We start from the raw sequence: 17,604 nt of genomic DNA, 5'->3' as shown, positions 1-17,604 counted from the left end.
TTATTCCTGCCTTGCAGGGGGTTGGTCTAGATGTCCCTCAGGGTCCCTTCCAACTCTGCAATTCTGTGATTGTACCATGTGTGCCTAGTTATGCCAGCTATGTGGGTGGTGGACTAAGGGTCCCCTGGGAGGCTGGTGAGATGATGCTCTTGCTTCTGGACTCCCGCGATGGGAAGGGCTTGCAGAGACAGTGTGGTGTAGTGGTTAGCATGTCGGACTAGGACCTGGGAGGCACCAGGGTTCGAATCCGGGTGTGGCCTTGGGCCAGTCCCTGCCTCTCAGCCTGACCTCCCTCACACGGCTGTTGTGAGGATTCAGTGAGAAGAGAAAGAACCAAGGACCTTGAGCTCTCTGGAGAAAAAGGTGGGACCTGCGTGGCGATAAATAAAGAGAATGGACTCCCGTAACACACACTTCCTAAGCCCTTGAATTAGGTAGTCTCTCTACCGTCTTCCAAAAGTGCTCTCTGTGCAGTCCACTAGGCTGCCCACGTCCATAGGTGGCTCCAGGATCCGGCCTGCAGATGGTGGCTGCTGGGTGGCTCTGCCCATTGGCTTGGGCGATGGAGAGCAGCTGCCAGGGCAGTGACCGGCTCAGAAGCCCACAAAGCGGGCGGCCAAGTGGGGCTGTGGTTTGGGTTGCCGGCCAGAAGAGCTGCCTTCAGAGGTGCTGACAATTTGTGTGTGTGTGTGAGAGAGAGAGTGAGCGCACAAAGGAGGCAGAGGCAGCCCAAGAAACAAGACGGCCATGGAGGGCTACTGGCCAGGATGAGCTATTGTTCTGGCTCCACAGTCAAAAGCAGCCATGATTCTGAACCCCACTTGCTGGGAACCACAGGAGCCGGGAGTGATGCTCTTGTCGTCGGATCCTGCTTGGAGGTTTCCCATGGAAGGCCGGACAAGGGGGCCCATTGGCCTGATCCAGGAGCCAGTCTCTTCTGATGTTTCCATGCGTCCATGCGCACCGCCTTGCCCTCCCGATTGAGGAGGCCCTGGGCCGCACAGCGTCGGCACACCCTGCGATGGGCTTGTGCCGTGCGCCCATGCCCCATGGCATGCTGGCATCACTTTCGGCTTGCGTGCATGATGCGAGCCCGCCCCACGGCTGCCATGGAACTTTGAGGGGCCCAGCCTCTTCACTGATAATTTTCTGGGGCCCCAGCTCCCTGGCCCCACCCTACTTGGCGCCCCTGTACGCATTGGCGCAACCCAGCGGGGTGCTCTCTTGCGCAAGCACAGGCTGGAGAGTGGGGACGTTTTCCATGTGCAATGTTTTACTGTGGTTTTATAATTTGTTGGAAGCTGCCCAGAGTGGCTGGGGCAACCTGCCAGATGGGTGGCATATAAATAATAATAATAATAATAATAATAATAATAATAATAATAATAATAAATTTTCCACCTGCCCCCTCCCTCCCAGGAAAGTCCCTGAAATACATGGGAGCCCCCTGCCCCCCTTAGTGTGGGGTTTGTGCCCTTTGGGTAAAATCTGCCCATCTCCCTCACCTGGCAGCCTTTCGGGGTGCCCAAAGTTGTGTCCGGAGGAAGGGGTTGCAGAACAGTGACGTGAGCAGGATCCTTCCCAAGCGGGTCTACGCTCCCTCCTGCCTGCCCCCCCCCAGCCCTGGCAGCTCCTGCCTGAGGAATTCCTCCTGCCCCAGAAATCCGGGGTGGGGGGGCTTTTTCCAGGGCGGTGGAGGAAAATGGCAGAGTCCTCGTTCCACGTTCCCAGGGAGCTTAGGTTTCCTGCTGGCAGGGAGCCTGCGAGGGGAGGGGTCTTCCTCTGCCGCTGTGCCAGGATAGTTCCTTGGGAGGCTTGGCCAGATGGAAATTCTGGAAGCCAGGGACCCCCGGAGGAAGGAGGCGGCCGCCAGCAGCCCCTGAGTTGTTGCTGAGCTGGCCAGGGATTTATTTGGGGGGGGGGCAGGAGCAGAAAGGCTTTTGCCCCCTCCCCACCCTCCAGACTTTGGGACCCCAGAGCATCCGGCCTGGGCATCCCAGCTCCAGAAGATACTGGCTGGGGACAGGGAGGCAGTTTCCGAAGGGCTGTGCATCCCCATCGAGGAGGAGGGGGCTGTGCACTGGGCGGCAAAACGCCAACATTTCCCAGATCTTTGGAGGGACCCAAAAGGGGGAAAGGAATAGTCTGTGTTTGGGGTGTGTCGCACAACAGATAAGACACGTAGATATCATAAAAACCCAAATTTTAATGAGCCACAAAGAGGGTGAACAGGCTCTTTCTCCAGCAAGTGGAGCAGCGGAAGAGAGCCCAGCTGGATCCGGCCCTCCCATGGGGCCCAATCCACCGGGACGTCCCCTAGCATGAGCCGAGCCGCCTTCTTGTAGGAGAACTTCTGTGCATAGTGTCAAGATGTTGGGGGGGGTGGCAGCTGCCCTGAATTTCCCCCTGCTCATTGTGGGCAGAATCCCACCCGTTTGCGCATTTGGGATGGATGAAAGAAAGTCCTTATTCACACAGCACATTGTTAGGGTTCTGTCCTCTCCCCCATGCTTTTCAACATCTACATGCAGCCGCTGGGAGAGATCATCAGGGGGTTTGGGCTGGATGTTCATCAGTGTTCATGCGAATGATACCCAGCTCTACCTCTCTTTCAAATCGGAACCAGTGAAGGCGGTGAAGGTCCTGTGTGAGTGTCTGGAGGCGGTTGGAGGATGGATGGCGGCTAACAGATTGAGGTTGAATCCTGACAAGACAGAAGGACTGTTTTGGGGGGACAGGAGGCGGGCAGGTGTGGGGGACTCCCTGGTCCTGAATGGGGTCACTGTGCCCCTGAAGGACCAGGTGCGCAGCCTGGGAGTCATTCTGGACTCACAGCTGTCCATGGAGGCGCAGGTCAATTCTGTGTCCAGGGCAGCTGTTTATCAGCTCCATCTGGTATGCAGGATGAGACCCTATCTGCCCATAGACCGTCTCGCCAGAGTGGTGCATGCTCTGGTTATCTCCCGCTTGGACTACTGCAATGCACTCTACGTGGGGCTACCTTTGAAGGTGACTCGGAAACTACAACTAATCCAGAATGCGGCAGCTAGACTGGTGACTGGGAGCGGCCGCCGAGACCATATAACACCGGTCTTGAAAGACCTACATTGGCTCCCAGTATGTTTCCGAGCACAATTCAAAGTGTTGGTGCTGACCTTGAAAGCCCTAAAAGGCCTCAATCCAGTATATCTGAAGGAGCATCTCCACCCCCATCGTTCTGCCCGGACACTGAGGTCCAGCTCCGAGGGCCTTCTGGCGGTTCCCTCCCTGCGAGAAGCCAAGTTACAGGGAACCAGGCAGAGGGCCTTCTCGGTAGTGGCGCCTTCCCTGTGGAACTGCCTCCCACCAGATGTCAAAGAGAAGAACAACTACCTGACATTTAGAAGACATCTGAAGGCAGCCCTGTTCAGGGAAGTTTTTAATGTGTGACACTTTAATGTATTTTTAATCTTTGTTGGAAGACGCCCAGAGTGGCTGGGGAAGCCCAGCCAGATGGGCGGGGTACAAATAATAAATTATTATAGTTAGACGGTGGAACTCCCTCCCACAAGAGGCTGTGAGGGCCACCAATGCGAATGGACTTAAAAGAAGTTTGGAAAAATTCATGGAGGAGGAGAAAGAGAGGGCTGTTGAGGCAGCAACGCTTGTGAATTCTGGTTCTTGGAAACCGGCGGAGGGGAGAGTTTTGTTCTTGCGCTCAGATCCTGCTCGCACCCTTTGGGGCATGTGGGGTGAGAACTGGAAGACTGGTGTGATCCAGCTGCTTCTAATGGAGCCTCCAGGCCCAGAGGCAGTCTATCTGAACTCCTAGGTCCTTGTTGCTGCTGTGAGAACAGGACGGGCTCTTGCCCTGATCCACCGGGGCGGTTTGTGTGATCTTACGTTCTCATCGCTGCTGTTTCTCTGCCCCCACCTGTTCCCACGCGACCTGTGCTTTCATCCTTCCTGACACCCCCACCCCCACCCCCACCCCCACCGCCTCGCAGAGGTGCTCTCTTCCGCTGCCCCCCGCCCACACCCAAATTTCAGGCTGGGTGCTATTTTTAAGCTGAGCTGCGGCCTCTGTTACCTGCAAGGAAGACAACACAGGAAGCTGGCGGCTCTCATGGGGGGGGGGGCGGAGAATGCAGAGGCTGAGCGAACGCTTGACCCCCTTCGGTTCCTCTTTGGCATATCCTGTCCCCCGCAGGCGTTAGCAAACCCCCCCCCCATGGCTTCCCGGGGGCTTCTCCCCATTCTTTGCCCCCCTCCACTGCTCTGGGGCTTCTCCCCACCCGCTTTGAGGAAGGGGCACCCCTGGCAGGTAGGGGGAGGTGAGTTTCCTGACCCCCCCCCCCCGTCTTGCTGGGTGACCTGGAAATGGGGTGCAGCTTAGAAGGGACAGAGAGAAGGGGGGGGGGCCTGGCTGCAGTCGCCCGTGTTGTTGTCCTTTTTCGTAAATCGTTTTTATTGGTTTTCCAAATACAAAATACAGTCATGCCTCATGTTACATTTGCTTCAGGTTGAGCGTTTTCTTATTTATTTATTTATTTATTTATTTATTTATTTATTTAAAATACATTTTCTTAGTGTTTTCCACACAACAACAACAACACGAAAAATAACAATACACAACACACAAAAACCGACATTCGAAAAACTAAAAAAGCAACAACTAAAGATAATGATGATGATGATGATGATGATGATGATGATGATATTAATTACCGTATTTTTCGCTCCATAAGACGCACCAGACCATAAGATGCACCTAGTTTTTGGAGGAGGAAAACAAGAAAAAAAATATTCTGAATCCCAGAAGCCAGAACAGCCAGAGGGATCGCTGCACAGCGATCCCTCTTGCTGTTCTGGCTTCTGGGATAGCTGCGCAGCCTGCATTTGCTCCATAAGACGCACACACATTTCCCCTTACTTTTTAGGAGGGAAAAAGTGAGTCTTGTAGAGCAAAAAATACGGTATACCCCACCCATCTGGCTGGGTTTCCCCAGCCACTCTGGGCGGCTTCCAATAAAACCTAAAATACAATAACCTGTTAAACATTAAAAGCTTCCCTAAACAGGGCTGCCTTCAGGTGTCTTCTAAAAATTTGGTAGTTATTTTTCTCTTTGACATCTGATGGGAGGGCGTTCTACAGGGCGGGCGCCACCACCGAGAAGGCCCTCTGCCTGGTTCCCTGTAGCTTTCCTTCTCGCAGGGAGGGAACCGCCAGAAGGCCCTCAGAGCTGGACCTCAGCGTCCGGGCAGAACAATGGGAGTGGAAACAAAATAAAAGAAAAAAAATCCTTCCAGTAGCACCTTAAAGACCAACTAAGTTAGTTCTAGGTATGAGCTTTCGTGTGCATGCACACTTCTTAAGATACCTGAAGAATGGGAGTGGAGACGTTCCTTCAGGTATACTGGACCGAGGCCGTTTAGGGCTTTAAAGGTCAGCGCCAACACTTTGAATTGTGCTCGGAAACGTAGAAAACAAATCCATATCTTACAAGTTAATAATATAAACACTATAAAAACAAAAAAGCAAATTAGGGTGTTGCGCTAGAAGTGACTTTAACCGCTACGGATCCGAGGTCCACGCGGAGAGCTGGGGATCCCCTTGGAAGGCCTGCTGGGCTTGGGTGCAAATGAAGCGGGGACAAGGGAGGAAGCCTGGAAGGGCTGCTTCACTGCCCCCCTGTGCCAGGCCTTGCCCAGGTGGGGGGCAGCTGAAGAGATGAGAGAGAGAGACAGGTCCTTTTCATTCGTGGCCCCTGTCTGTCCAGGGAAACTCACCTTGCTTTCTCCCCACTCACTTTGTTTTTCAAAAATGTTGAATACATGTGATTTTAGTTCCAGGTTTCCCTTGTCTGCTGCTCTGCATCTTCCTGTGCTGCTGTAGTTAAATGATGATTTTTTGAGAGGTTTTAGTTTTTGTAAGCCGCCCTGAAAGCAATGGCTGGTGGGATTTGCATGCATTTCATAGAAGATAAAAATAAAACAGCCGCTCCGCCCAGGGGAGAATTGACCGATGGGTGGAAGGAGAGGGAACTTATCTAGGGGAGAAAGAGAGAGGAATAATTCTCGCCACCCCCACAAAATGTCAGAAGTCAGGCTCTGTGTGCAGAGAGGCTGGGGTGACCCAGTCAGGTGGCCAGGGTGCAAATAGTAAAATTATTTGTATTTCTGCAATGCAGGGGGTGGACTAGATGACTCTCAGGGTCCCTTCTACAATTCTATGATATTATTATTATTATTATTATTATTATTATTATTATTATTATTATTTATACTACCCCTTGAATCACCTCTCTGAATTGTTCCACTGTCAGTTTCTGTTCCTGCAAGGCTTTGATTGCTATTTTCATTTTTTACAGCATCATGCATCATGCATCATACATAGTGCTCTCTTATTAACCCCTCCCACACCTCCAAGGGACAGAAACTGACATGGGAGCAATTTAGAGAGGCCATTTAAAGGGCAATTGATCGTAAAAAAAAACCAACCCAACAACCCTCAAAGCACTTTACAAAGAGAATACAAAAATTATCAGTAAAAACAACTCTTTAAAGATAAAATCAGTAATAAACCGAAAGCAGATTGGAAAGTTGATGCCAGTTTTAAACACCTGGGTAGGCCTGTCTAAACAAGAATATCTTTAGCCGGTGCCAGAAAGAGTGTGGCAAAAACGCCAGCCTTATCTCCACAGGCAGGGAGTTCCACAGGGCAGCTGCTGCCACACTAAAATGTCGCTTTCTTACAAGTGTGGAACGGGTATTATGCAGTGCCAGTTCTGCAGATTGAAGCGCTCGATAGGATAATAATAATAATAATAATAATAATAATAATAATAATAATAATAAAAAAAAATTTATTTATACCCTGCCCTCCCCGGCCAGAGCTGGGCTCAGGGTGGCTAACACCAATAAAATCACAGTAAAAAACATGATGGGGGGGGGGGAACCAACTTAAAATACAGGTTAAAATGCAATTTAAAATGCAGCCTTATTTTAAAAGTAGCCGATAAATCAAGACCATAAGGGCAGGGAAACATAAGGGTCAGACGGAATAGCTTTTTATATATAAGATGTAAAGCGATATTGTTAAGAGGGGACACACACCCGGGACGCAAGAAGCCAGGCAGAACCTTCAAGGAGTTGCCTTTGCCAAGCAGAATGAGCCTGCCCGCTTATCCCTCGCCCCAGGGGTGCCAGCTTGGCAACTTGACCATGGATGCCTGGAGCCGGGGGTGCCATGCGGTGTGTGTGACCTTGGCACTGAGATTTGTGGGTGCCTGGGCCCTTCGTGGGCAGTTTTGTGGGTGCTCGGGCACCCAGGGCTCCAGGAAGTTGGCACCACTGCCTCTTTGCCCAAGCTGGTTTTTGGATGACAACTCCCATCAGCCCTTGCCAGCAGAGTTAGGCGGGGGGAAGGTTGGGGGGGCATGAGAGGGGGGACCCAAATTGTTTGTGCAGGCGATTAAAACAGCCTGCCATCTGTATGCACAGAAATGGAAAGGAGGCGAGGGGTGGATTTTGAGGTGAATGGTGAGATCGACGGCAAAAATAAGGGACCAGAATGAAGGAAAGTCGATGGAAGAATGGAAATTCCTACCGGACTATTTTAAAAAGTGCTCTAGCCAAATGAAATCGTGGGCAGGTCTTGAAGTATAAGCAATGAAAGTATAGGAAGAACATGAAACAATTTTGGGAAACAATATATAATGAAATGAAAAAATGTTCAGATATTCATTTAGGAAAACACCAGAAGGTTTTCTATTGGGAATAGTACCAGGAAGTCTAAAGGAAGAAGACAAGACGTTATATTTATACGCAACGGTAGCCGCAAGGCTGTTGATTGCGAAAAATTCGAAAAGTGATATAATACCGACGAAAACAGAGCGGCTAGCCAAATTATTGGAGTATTACAATATATCCAAAACAATGGGAGAAATCGGAAGGATCTCAAAAGAGAAGATAGACTAGGACTGGAAGGTTTTTAAAGGATACGTGCAAAATCATATTGAAGAATCAGAACTCCTGTTAGAATAAACAAGTTCCGTTGTAAATACTGAAATGCTAAATAAGATGGATAACAATGTGTAACAGAAAAAGAAGTAGAAAAGTTGGTTTAAAAGTGTGTGAAAGAAAGTAATAGAAGTGGAAAGAAATTGCAATTGAGTAGATTGGAAGTCAAAAGGAAGTATCTGTGGGATTGAGTGGGGTATGTATGAATATTTTTAAGGACTGTATGGAATGTGTTTGTTTGTATATTTGTAATATGTATGTATTAATGTTGAATTATTTTAATAATAAAATTTATTTAATTAAAAAAGGATAGGAAGAAGAAAGCAAATAAAGAAATGTATCTTAGAATAAGTATTGAATACAAGGCAGCAGGAAATTGTTTTTTTTTTTTGGGGGGGGGGACATCGTGAATGTTAGGATGGGAAGTCGAATTGTTAAGAGAAGTGTATAAACTGGATTTTGTGCGAAGTTTTTAAATCCAGTAACAATTTAAATGTGCAAAATGAGAGAGGAGGACCCTGGCCGTGAGGGGTGGTGCCACCAGACCCAGCACAGGCACAACGCCCTCCTTTGCGTGGGGGCACTTGCCCCCCACCAAAGGGCCTGCATGGCCCAGATTTCTCCTGGCGCTCAGTCTGTTCTCTCTCTGTTTCCAGGCAAAGAAGAGAAGGAGGAAAACCACTACAACTCCCTGAAAATGGAGGCAAGTATTTTCCGCACAGCTGGGCTCTTTTTTGGGAGGGAGCAGCTTCCAGGGCCCCCACGCTGGAGCATTGCTTGCTTAGAGTGCGAGTCCTGCTGCACTCTCCCAGGGACGCTTGGATTAAAGCCCCCATCAGAGCCAATGGGTGGGGACTAAGGGGGCTGCCCAATTCCTGCCCCCCACTCCTGATGTAGAGCATATACGCTTTAGCCGAAAACGGCTCATAGAAAAACCAGGAATACAACAGTCCCAGTCTGAAAGGTGTGACACACAAGGAAAAACGGGATGAGGAGGGCAGAGGAAAACAGCAGGCTCAGGTTCCTGTTCTTAAAGCGGCAGCTCTGATCTTGACTGCTGGGGGGGGGGGGGAATGGTTCACAGAGGAAATATTTTTATTTCCCTGCTTCCGACAGAGCCCTATAAATTCAAAATTTTACCAATCTAAGCAATGCACTTTGCTATACATAATTTCTATCACCTTTAATAATTGTTAATACTTTTTGTATATACGTTTCGACACAACTTTTTGAATGTATTCAGAAACGTTTGTCTGAGTCTTGTTTTATTTTGATTTTTAATGTAATTGTTGCAAGTATTGGGGTCCAGTGTAAACCAAGATATATCTCGGGGCTGAACTGTGTGAAACCCGCCCTGTGGAACACCCTCCCACCAGATGTCAAAGAGAAAAACAATTACCAAACTTTTAGAAGACATCTGAAGGCAGCCCTGTTTAGGGAAGCTTTTCATGTTTGATGTATTACGGTATTTTAATATTTTGTTGGAAGCTGCCCAGAGTGGCTGGGGAAACCCAGCCAGATGGGTGGGGTATAAATGATAAATTATTATTATTATTATTATTATTATTATTATTATTATTATTATTATTGAAATGGAATGAAAACGGCCTTGTCCCCCCAAAATAAAAGCAATGCTTTTCTGAAGGCCACTTTTTGGAAATAAGTTGGAGTTCTTGTTATTAAATATACCAAGAAAAAAGCACCGTAAGTTTCAATAGTGGGAGTGGCCCCTACTCGCAAATCAATAGTCAGTCATAACAAAAACTAATCCATTCAAAAGTATTGGCTATAGATTTGCGAGGAGGGGCCACTCCCACTATTGAAACTTGCATTGGCCAGAGTTCTTGGTGTGCTTTTTTCCTGGAAATGGCAGGAGGGCAGAGCGGGTCTGGCGCTCGGGGCATCGGCTGAGATGGGAATCTGGCCTGATCCGGCGATCCCTTCTGACTCTCCTCTCCCCGCGCAGGGATCCCGCGGCCGCCTGCGAGGAGGAGGCCTGGGCTGCGAGTCGAGCCTTCGCCCCCGGCCGATGCCGCGCTTGACCTTCCAGGCGGGGGACCCTTACTACATCAGCAAGAGGAAGCGGGATGAGTGGCTGGCGCGCTGGAAGCGGGAGGTGAGCCTGGGCGCCCCGGGTCCCGGGGTGGAGGCGTCCTGGGTGGGGCCCCCTTCTGCGCCCCTCCCCACGGGCCCCTCTTGGCTTCTCCAGGGTGGTCAGCGTGAATTCTGCCGCTTCTGCCTCCCAGGGTCACAAATAAGGTGGATCAAGTCTCCCCCCATGCCCAATATTTCTGTGGGCTCTGGATGTTAGTTGGCCTTGGGCTGGTTCTGGGGTTTTCCAAGATGCTATTGGGGGGGGGGTTATGCTTTTCAGGTGAAGTCTTGCTCTGTCAGCCCCCCTTCGCAGAGAATGTGGGGTGTTCTGTCTGCAAGGGGGGCAGCACAGGAAGCTGCCTCATTCAGGTCATTGGTCCATCTTGATCAGTATTGTCAGCACTGACTGGCAGCTCTCCCGGAGTCTCTCCCAGCCCTGCCTGGAGATGCTGCCAGCGGGGGTTGACCTGGTTGCAGGGCAGCTGTTTCCTACCACTGAACTATGGCTCTTCCCCATAGCGCTTTCTGCCTCACAGATGGGAGAGGGAGACTTTGCCAGAGCAAACCATCCCTCTTGTCTGCACAGCGGACATCTAGGGGTCCACGGGGGAGCCACCCCCAAATTACAGTTCTGACAATCATCTAGTCCAACCCCATGCGTTTCAGAGGGTTGGACTAGATGACCGCAGGGGCTCTTTTCCTACTCTACGATTCTGTGATCCAATTGTGCTTTGGGGAGGGGGGAAGAAGCCACGCTGCGCCTGCCCCAGAGAAGGTTGGGGCCTTGGCGGGGCTCTGCCTCTTGGTCCTGCCTCGGGCCAAGGCGGTGGTGCACTGGAGGCCATGCAAGGCAGGAGTGAGTAGTGGCCGGAGTGGCTGCTTTGGGGTGGCAGCGGGAAAGGGTGGCTGCCAGCAGAGCAGGGGTGGCTGTCCTGCTGGGTGCTTGGTGGAGGTCACTGAGAGGGGCGTCCCGTGTGTGTGCAGTGGACGGTGGGGGTGGGGGGGTCAAGAGTGCCAGCCTAGGCTGCCCCAGAGGCGTTGCTGGGTCTCTCTAGCACTCCCCTTCCTCTCCTAGCCCAGAATGTCTCCCGCCTCTGTCCCATTGCGCAGGACCCCAAAGGTCCTGTAGTCTAACCCCCTGCAATGTCGCTTTCCTGCTTGGGGAAATGTGGGGAGGGCGTCTTCAATTTCCTAGCACACACCCCCTTTCCCTTTGTTCTCATTCCAAGGAGAAATGACCAGCGCAGGCCAATATCTCTTGGCTCCCCAAATCCCTTTTCTGCCTCCTTCTCACATTGAGGGTCTTTCGTAGCCCCATGGAGAGACTGGGGGGCCGGCTGGGAGAATTTGAGGGTCTCTGCTCTCCGTGTGTCTAGGGCAAGAGGGGGGCTGGCCGCGTGCCTGGGGGGAAGCTGGATGCGGAGGGGGGGGGAGGAATTTGGCATCCTGGCTAGCTCAGCTTCCGCTGATTAAAGAAGCAACTTTCTAGTCCTCAAGAGAGTCAGGAGTGGCTTGAAAGTGTAGAGAAGTCTTGGGGACGGAGCAGCTTCTGACAAGGTTGGGGGGGTCAGAGCCTTCCCTCTAATTAGCAGGATATAATTATGCAAATCATATGTAAGTCTTCATACTTTTACATAGCTTACAGCATTCGGTTTTGCTTGGCATGTATCTTTTTTTTTAATGTGTGGTTATCTACTTATTGATTTCATTTCCTAATATTCCCCCCCCCCTTCACCCATCTGCTTTCTGAGGCAGCCGCTTACTCAGCCAGGCATTGAAGTGTCTCACAATCCCCCCCCCCAAAAAAATAAAACTACGCTCAATCTTCTATGGGACTCTTGGGCCTGAGAGATCTGGGTGATTTTGGTTAGGCCGTCATAGCCTCCAGTGGCAGTGAGTTCCACCGTTTAGCCATGTGCTTGGGAAAGTGCACCTGGACCACCCTCCCCTCTTGGTCCCCCTTGTTGGCATTACCCCCCCCCCATATCTTCTGCCTTCCACATGTTCGGGTCCAGCTGCCTGTAGGTCTGCCATGAACCTACAGAGCCCCCCCGGTTTTCCTTCCCTCGTCCCATGACTTTGCCCGCTCCTGGGCGCATCTGGCTGAGTGCGCTCACATGCCGGCCATCAAACGGTCTGGCGTTCAGGAAGGGCGCACGTCCACCGTGGGCACGGGTTCATGAGATGTGAGGCTGTGCGCTTGCAAAAATGCATCGCTGCAGATGTTCTGCAGATGCTTTGAACTGTGCAGAGACCAGGAAGGGCCCTGGCGGTGTTTGCAGGGGGGCGGGCACAGGGTTCAGGCGATGATGGGCTGCACTGGGACTCCCACACCCTATTTTCCTTCCAGGTTTAGGATCATTGTGGCCACTTACGTTTGTGTAACTTCCTGGCATTCCTAGAATCATAGAACTGGCAGGGACCCACAGCTCTTGGTTCAAATAATAATAATTAGGGAGTTAGAGAGGTGGCTTTTATCGTTAAGTCTTTGCAGCATCTCTGTGACCTAGCGGCATCCTCCTTCCCAGCATGCTTTGCTGTGCCCTGGTACCCGGGTCTGGCTGCAAAGCATTATGGGTTGGCATCCTTGAGACTGGCGCAGCGTAGGACGTCCTGAGCAAGGAGGGGGACTGGGGCAGAAGGTGCTCCAATACTGAATATTTGTATACCAATTCCCTATTATTATTATCTCCACTACCCCCCCCCCCGGCATTTATTATGGTTCATGCCAATAAAAATATACAGCCACGGAAAGAAGTTAGAAACAGACGTCAAGTAGCCGTTGGGCAAGGATGGCGCTCTTAATTCCCTGCTTAAGTCAAGAGGGAACAGAAAAGTTTCCAGTAGGTGTGTAAAAAGCCAGCGCAGAAGGCGCTTGCTGCGTCTCCAGTGGCAGGGAGTTCCACAGGACTAAAGGCTTGGCTTCTGGATGTCGTGGAAGGAGCCTCGCCAACTCAGGGAACAACCACCCACGGCGCTCCTGCAGATGATCTCAGGCTGGCATTGGGCAAAAGGGCGAGGACCTCAGTCGCTCAGGCTTTGCTCCTGCCTTAGGCGAACTGGCACCTGCCGAGCTGCGCCCCCCATCCTCCCCCCCCCCCGTGTGCCCCCCTCCTGTGCCTGCCTGTGGGGCAGCGGCAGTCGCGTCCTCTTGCTGTGGCTCTTATGTGTGCTAACTCCCTCCTCTCCTTTACCTTTCTCCCACAGACTGATAACCCAGCGGCAGCTCAGCTCGACAAGGTTCGTGGCCCACCTTTGGGGTTTTGCGGGGAGGGGGGCGGCTTGTCTCATGTGGACCCCGTGCCGGGGCTTGTGGGTTGCCGGGGGGGCTGTGGGTGTGCCCACGCCCTCCCCCTGCGTCTGCCCGCTGCCAGGGAGCGCCCCTTCCTCCTCACACACAGGCGCCCAGGGCATGGTTTTGGAAGGGTGGGGGCACCCTTTCGCTGCTGGCCCCTAACCCCCCCCAATCTCCTCTCTCTCCTCCTCCTCCTCCTCCTCCTTGCACGCCCAGAACCTCTTTTGCCCCAGAGCTATGTCACCATTGCCCACGGGCACCAGGCTGGCACCTTGGACCTGATTGTAGGCACCCACCGTCCACCCGCCAGGCAAGCCACCCTCTGGGGGTTGGGGTGCTTTGTAAAAATTATTATTATTATTTGTTGAATCTGTGAGTCGCTTTATCGGGCCCAGCGCAAGCCAGGGTGGCGTAAGACCCAGCGGTCGCCTTCAAATTGCGGGGGAACCCGTCCCTGCCCTGGGGAGAAGGAAATGGGGGTCTGAAAGGAGTGGAAATCCTGCGTCAAGATAACCCGACTCATTTCTCCAGCCGAGAGCTGAGAGGGCACTGAAGGGAGGCCTAGTGGGCAGAGCATCCGTCTGGCACCCCGATTCGGTCCGCAGTGGCAGCATCTGTGGGTGGAATATATTCTTGCCTGGAACCCTCTGCCCAGTCAGTCGGGACAGTGCCAAATCCTAAAACCCTGGAATTGTAGGGTTGGGTGGGACCCGACTCATCTAGTCCAACCCCCCCCCCCTAACGCGGGAATCTCAACTCGGTGGATCCGTCCTCCCAGCGTAAGGCAGCCTGCCACGTAGCTGGAAATCTTAGCCAGCAGTTGGATCTACAGTTCCGTGATCCTACCAGGCCCTGCCCACTCCATTCCAGGAATGCCACCTGGGCTAGACGCTGCCTTATTTCCCTCCTGTTAGCTGCCTGCCAGAGCTGGCAGGCTGGAACAGGTGAGTTGGGGCGATCACAGAACTGCAGAGCCGGAGGGGAACCCAAAGGCCACGCAGCCCAACCTCCTGCAGTGCGGGAATCGCAGCCAAAATCAGCTGAATCAACGGCCGCTCCTTTTGCCCCTTCCCACCCCAAGGAATCAGTGGGGCTGTGTGGGGCTCAGGATCCTGCTGCTGACCTCTCCCCACCCTGTTTCCCAATGCAAGGCCTTCCTTCCTGGAGTCTGTCCCCCTTCCAAATATGTTCTGTGGATGAGCTGAAAGCGAGAGAGAAAAGGGGCTTTTAAGAGAGAAAATAAACCATTGAATGCTTGGCTGCCAATCTCCCTAGACGAAGACGCTGCGTTCCTGCAATGAGAGTTGGGGGGAGATTTTTGGCACTGGTGTTTCCTGCCCCTTCTGTCATCCCATGGATTTTCAAGTTGGTGACTCGCAGCCGGCACCCTTCCTGGCCCGGGGGGGGGGGTGGGTGGGTGGGCAGGTGGTGCAAGCAGAAGAGGTCTGCTGCTGCTGACCAGGACCTTTGCTTCTGTTCATAGAATCCTAGTAGAGTTGGAAGGGACACCCCAGGGTCATCTAGACCAACCCCTGCTGGCAGGAAGCACAGCTACCTGTGATGCCGCTGGGTGCAGGGAGAGGGGGAGGGCACCCTTGAGAGGAGCCCGGGGACCTCTTTTTGCACCCAGGGGTGCCTCAAGGGCTGTTGATAGGGGGAGGCCCAGGGGGGGGCAGAGGTCAGCCAGGGCAGGGCGAGGGGAGGGTGGGGGTTAGGGTGCTGCGCTGCTTTGCAGGGTGAGGCCCTTTGGGATAGTCCGGGGGGGGGCACCTCTTGAGGGCAGGCCAGGGCTGGAGAAACATCTAGCAAAATACCCACTTGCTTCAATGGGCATCAAGGGGGCAGCCAAGAGATTTGCCATGGCAGCAAAACCAGGTTCTACAAAAAAAGGCTCCCAGAATTAATGGGGGGAAATCCCATACACACACACACACACACACACACACACACACACACACACACAAATAATAATAATAAAATAACAAAATCTCTAATAATAGAGATGAAGGAGATGTGGTTTATTCTTGTTTACATTTTGAATTTGAGAGTCTAGTCCAGCCCCCACAACGCAGGGATCGCGGCCACATCCTCCCTCCAGGGGGCTCTCTAATCTTCCGAGTGCTCTGGTCTTCACCCTAGTTTTGGATGGGCAAAGGGGGGGGGGGAGAGCAGAGTCTGAGGCAGGAGATGGGGCCAAGAAGGGCTGGGGCAGCTGGTATCTCACGGGGCAAGGGCATGGACACCCCCCCCCAGAAAAAGGGGTCTTGTGCAGCGCAGGGGCAGGAGGTGGTGCCCTGCAGTGATCTTGCAGTGCCAGGTGTTTCATCAGGGAGGGGTCCGGCTTGTGAGAGGATCTCTTAGGTTAGGGGGGCTTGTGCCACCACTGGGGGGCTCTCCTGCCCCAACAGAAAATAGCTGCCATCTTCTCCTGGGGTTTTACCTCCACAGGAGGCCCTTAAAGGAAGACTGGGCGGCTGTCTGGCAGGGATTCTTTAGCTGGCAGCGGGTTGGGCTGGATGACCTTGGGGGGTCCCTTCCAACTCTACAATTCTAGGCTTCCAAGTGGGCTCAGCTCTCCAGGAAAATCAGGCTGCGTCCCTCCCAGCCCTGCCTGCGCTCTGCACCCGCGACCCTCTGCATGCAAGCCCCTGCTCTGTGGCCATTCCTGCCCACCCCTTCCTGAAGTGCTGTGCAAAAAGGGGGGGGAGCCTCAGCTGCAAACACCCCCCTCCTCTGTTCTGCTTTCGCCGCCTCTACAAAGGATCCGAGGGGTCAGCATGCGCCCGCACACTGCAGCAAAATGGCGGAAGCAGAGACCCCCTCCCCGTGGCAGGCCTGCCGCAGAGCACCCACGGTGCCCCCGCTGCCACCCACCCGCGCCCCCCCGGGCATGCACTCGTACACAGCAGCCGCCCTGCCCGCCTCCTCCCTCCTCCCCGAATCTCCTCCGTGTCCCTGCTCTTCGCGCTGCCTCACCGCTGGGTCTCCCTAGCAACAGGTCCCCTCCTGCTCGGCCCTGCTCTATTTATAGCCTGGCAGCCCTGGCTGCTGGCATGGCGGCAGGAAGCAGGAGCCAGAGCGGCAGGCACCTCCTCATCCAGATAACACGGGGCCTGCGTGGCTCAGGCGCATCCTCTCACGAGGCAGCGGTGCCCATGGGGCGGAGCAGGGGACCCCGCAGTTGGGGAAGGGTCCTTGGCTTTCCTTAGCCTCACCCAGAATCAGAGGCAAGGCTCATGGGGTGAGGGAGGGCAGGGAGCAGCCAGTGGGGGCAGAAAGGAGGTGCATGCAGGGGGGCGACGGGCACTCCCCTGCACAGTTGCTCCTCTGCCGGTGAAAAAGCCAGGACAATCACAGAATGGCAGAGTTGGAAGGGACACCCAGAGTCATCTAGTCTGACCCCCCCCCTGCCACGCAGGAATTGCAGCTGAAGAGGGTTTGCTCCTTGGCCAGGCCTGGTTCTTCATCCACCTTGCCCAGGTCCTGTTCGGCAGGTGGTCCCTTTCCCCATCGCTTTCCACCGCAGAGTCTTCTGGGGCCTGCAGGTGCTCTAACCACTGGGGGCGCATGGCCCTTCTGATTTCCCCCGCCATTGCGCGTGGGCTTTCCTTCAGGAGGCTTGGGACGGCAGACATGGGAAAAGCTGCCCAGTTTGTGCCCCTGCATTCAAAGGAGGCTCTGTTCAACCGAGAGAGCCGCATAGATTGGACAGCGGCAGGGATAGCAAGGCGTTAATGTACAGAGGTCAGGGAGGTCTGTACTGGTGGCTGGGGGGGGGGTCACTCTGCTTGGGCCTGCAGGCCACGGCTGCTTTGCTTCTTCCGCACGCGAAACTTCCTGGCATGTGTGGCGAAAGCGGCCTCCCCCTGACGTGCTTGCAGGGAGATATGAGACGGAGGAGCATTTGAACCCAGGGCAGCTCCTTCTGAAGTGGCCCGAGGACAGGAGAAGTCACGGCATGTGCTGTTTCTCCTGCTCTTGCCTGTCGCTGGACGTTGGGAAAATGACCAATGAGGGCCTGGATGGAGCAGGAATTCCTTGCAAGGCCGGTCAGCATTCTGGGCTGGTCTCCCTGGGGCTTGAGGGACGGCCAGTGGCGTCTCTGGAGGGTCCCCGGGATTTGGGGGTCTTGCCCTGCAGCAAGTCTCCTGCCACATGATATTGGGGGGGGGGGCACAAAATGTGCTGGAATGGGAAAGGCAGAAGTACCCCTT

At 53.3% G+C, this 17,604-nt stretch overlaps 1 protein-coding gene and 1 long non-coding RNA gene across 5 annotated transcripts in view; one reads left to right on the top strand and one right to left on the bottom strand.

The window, feature by feature from the left end:
* Positions 1-17,604, bottom strand: part of LOC307212024 — a 448,212-nt gene that overhangs the window by 324,377 nt on the left and 106,231 nt on the right. The window lies entirely within an intron of this gene.
* The window catches only part of DNMT3A (DNA methyltransferase 3 alpha), an 84,667-nt gene that overhangs the window by 32,842 nt on the left and 34,221 nt on the right, over positions 1-17,604 (top strand). For 3 of the 4 annotated variants that reach the window (XM_079968563.1, XM_079968562.1, XM_079968561.1), the window contains exons 5-7: positions 8,658-8,704; positions 9,968-10,117; positions 13,303-13,335. In XM_079968563.1, the coding sequence (XP_079824689.1) occupies positions 8,658-8,704; positions 9,968-10,117; positions 13,303-13,335 (230 nt within the window). The remainder of the gene's footprint in view (positions 1-8,657; positions 8,705-9,967; positions 10,118-13,302; positions 13,336-17,604) is intronic. The other variant, XM_079968564.1, reaches the window with a different exon arrangement.

Source organism: Podarcis cretensis (assembly GCF_951804945.1).
Source record: "Podarcis cretensis genome assembly, chromosome: 3".
NCBI lineage: Eukaryota > Metazoa > Chordata > Lepidosauria > Squamata > Lacertidae > Podarcis > Podarcis cretensis.
The sequence above is the reverse complement of the archived record's forward strand: the minus strand, read 5'-3'. Positions and strand labels throughout refer to the sequence as shown.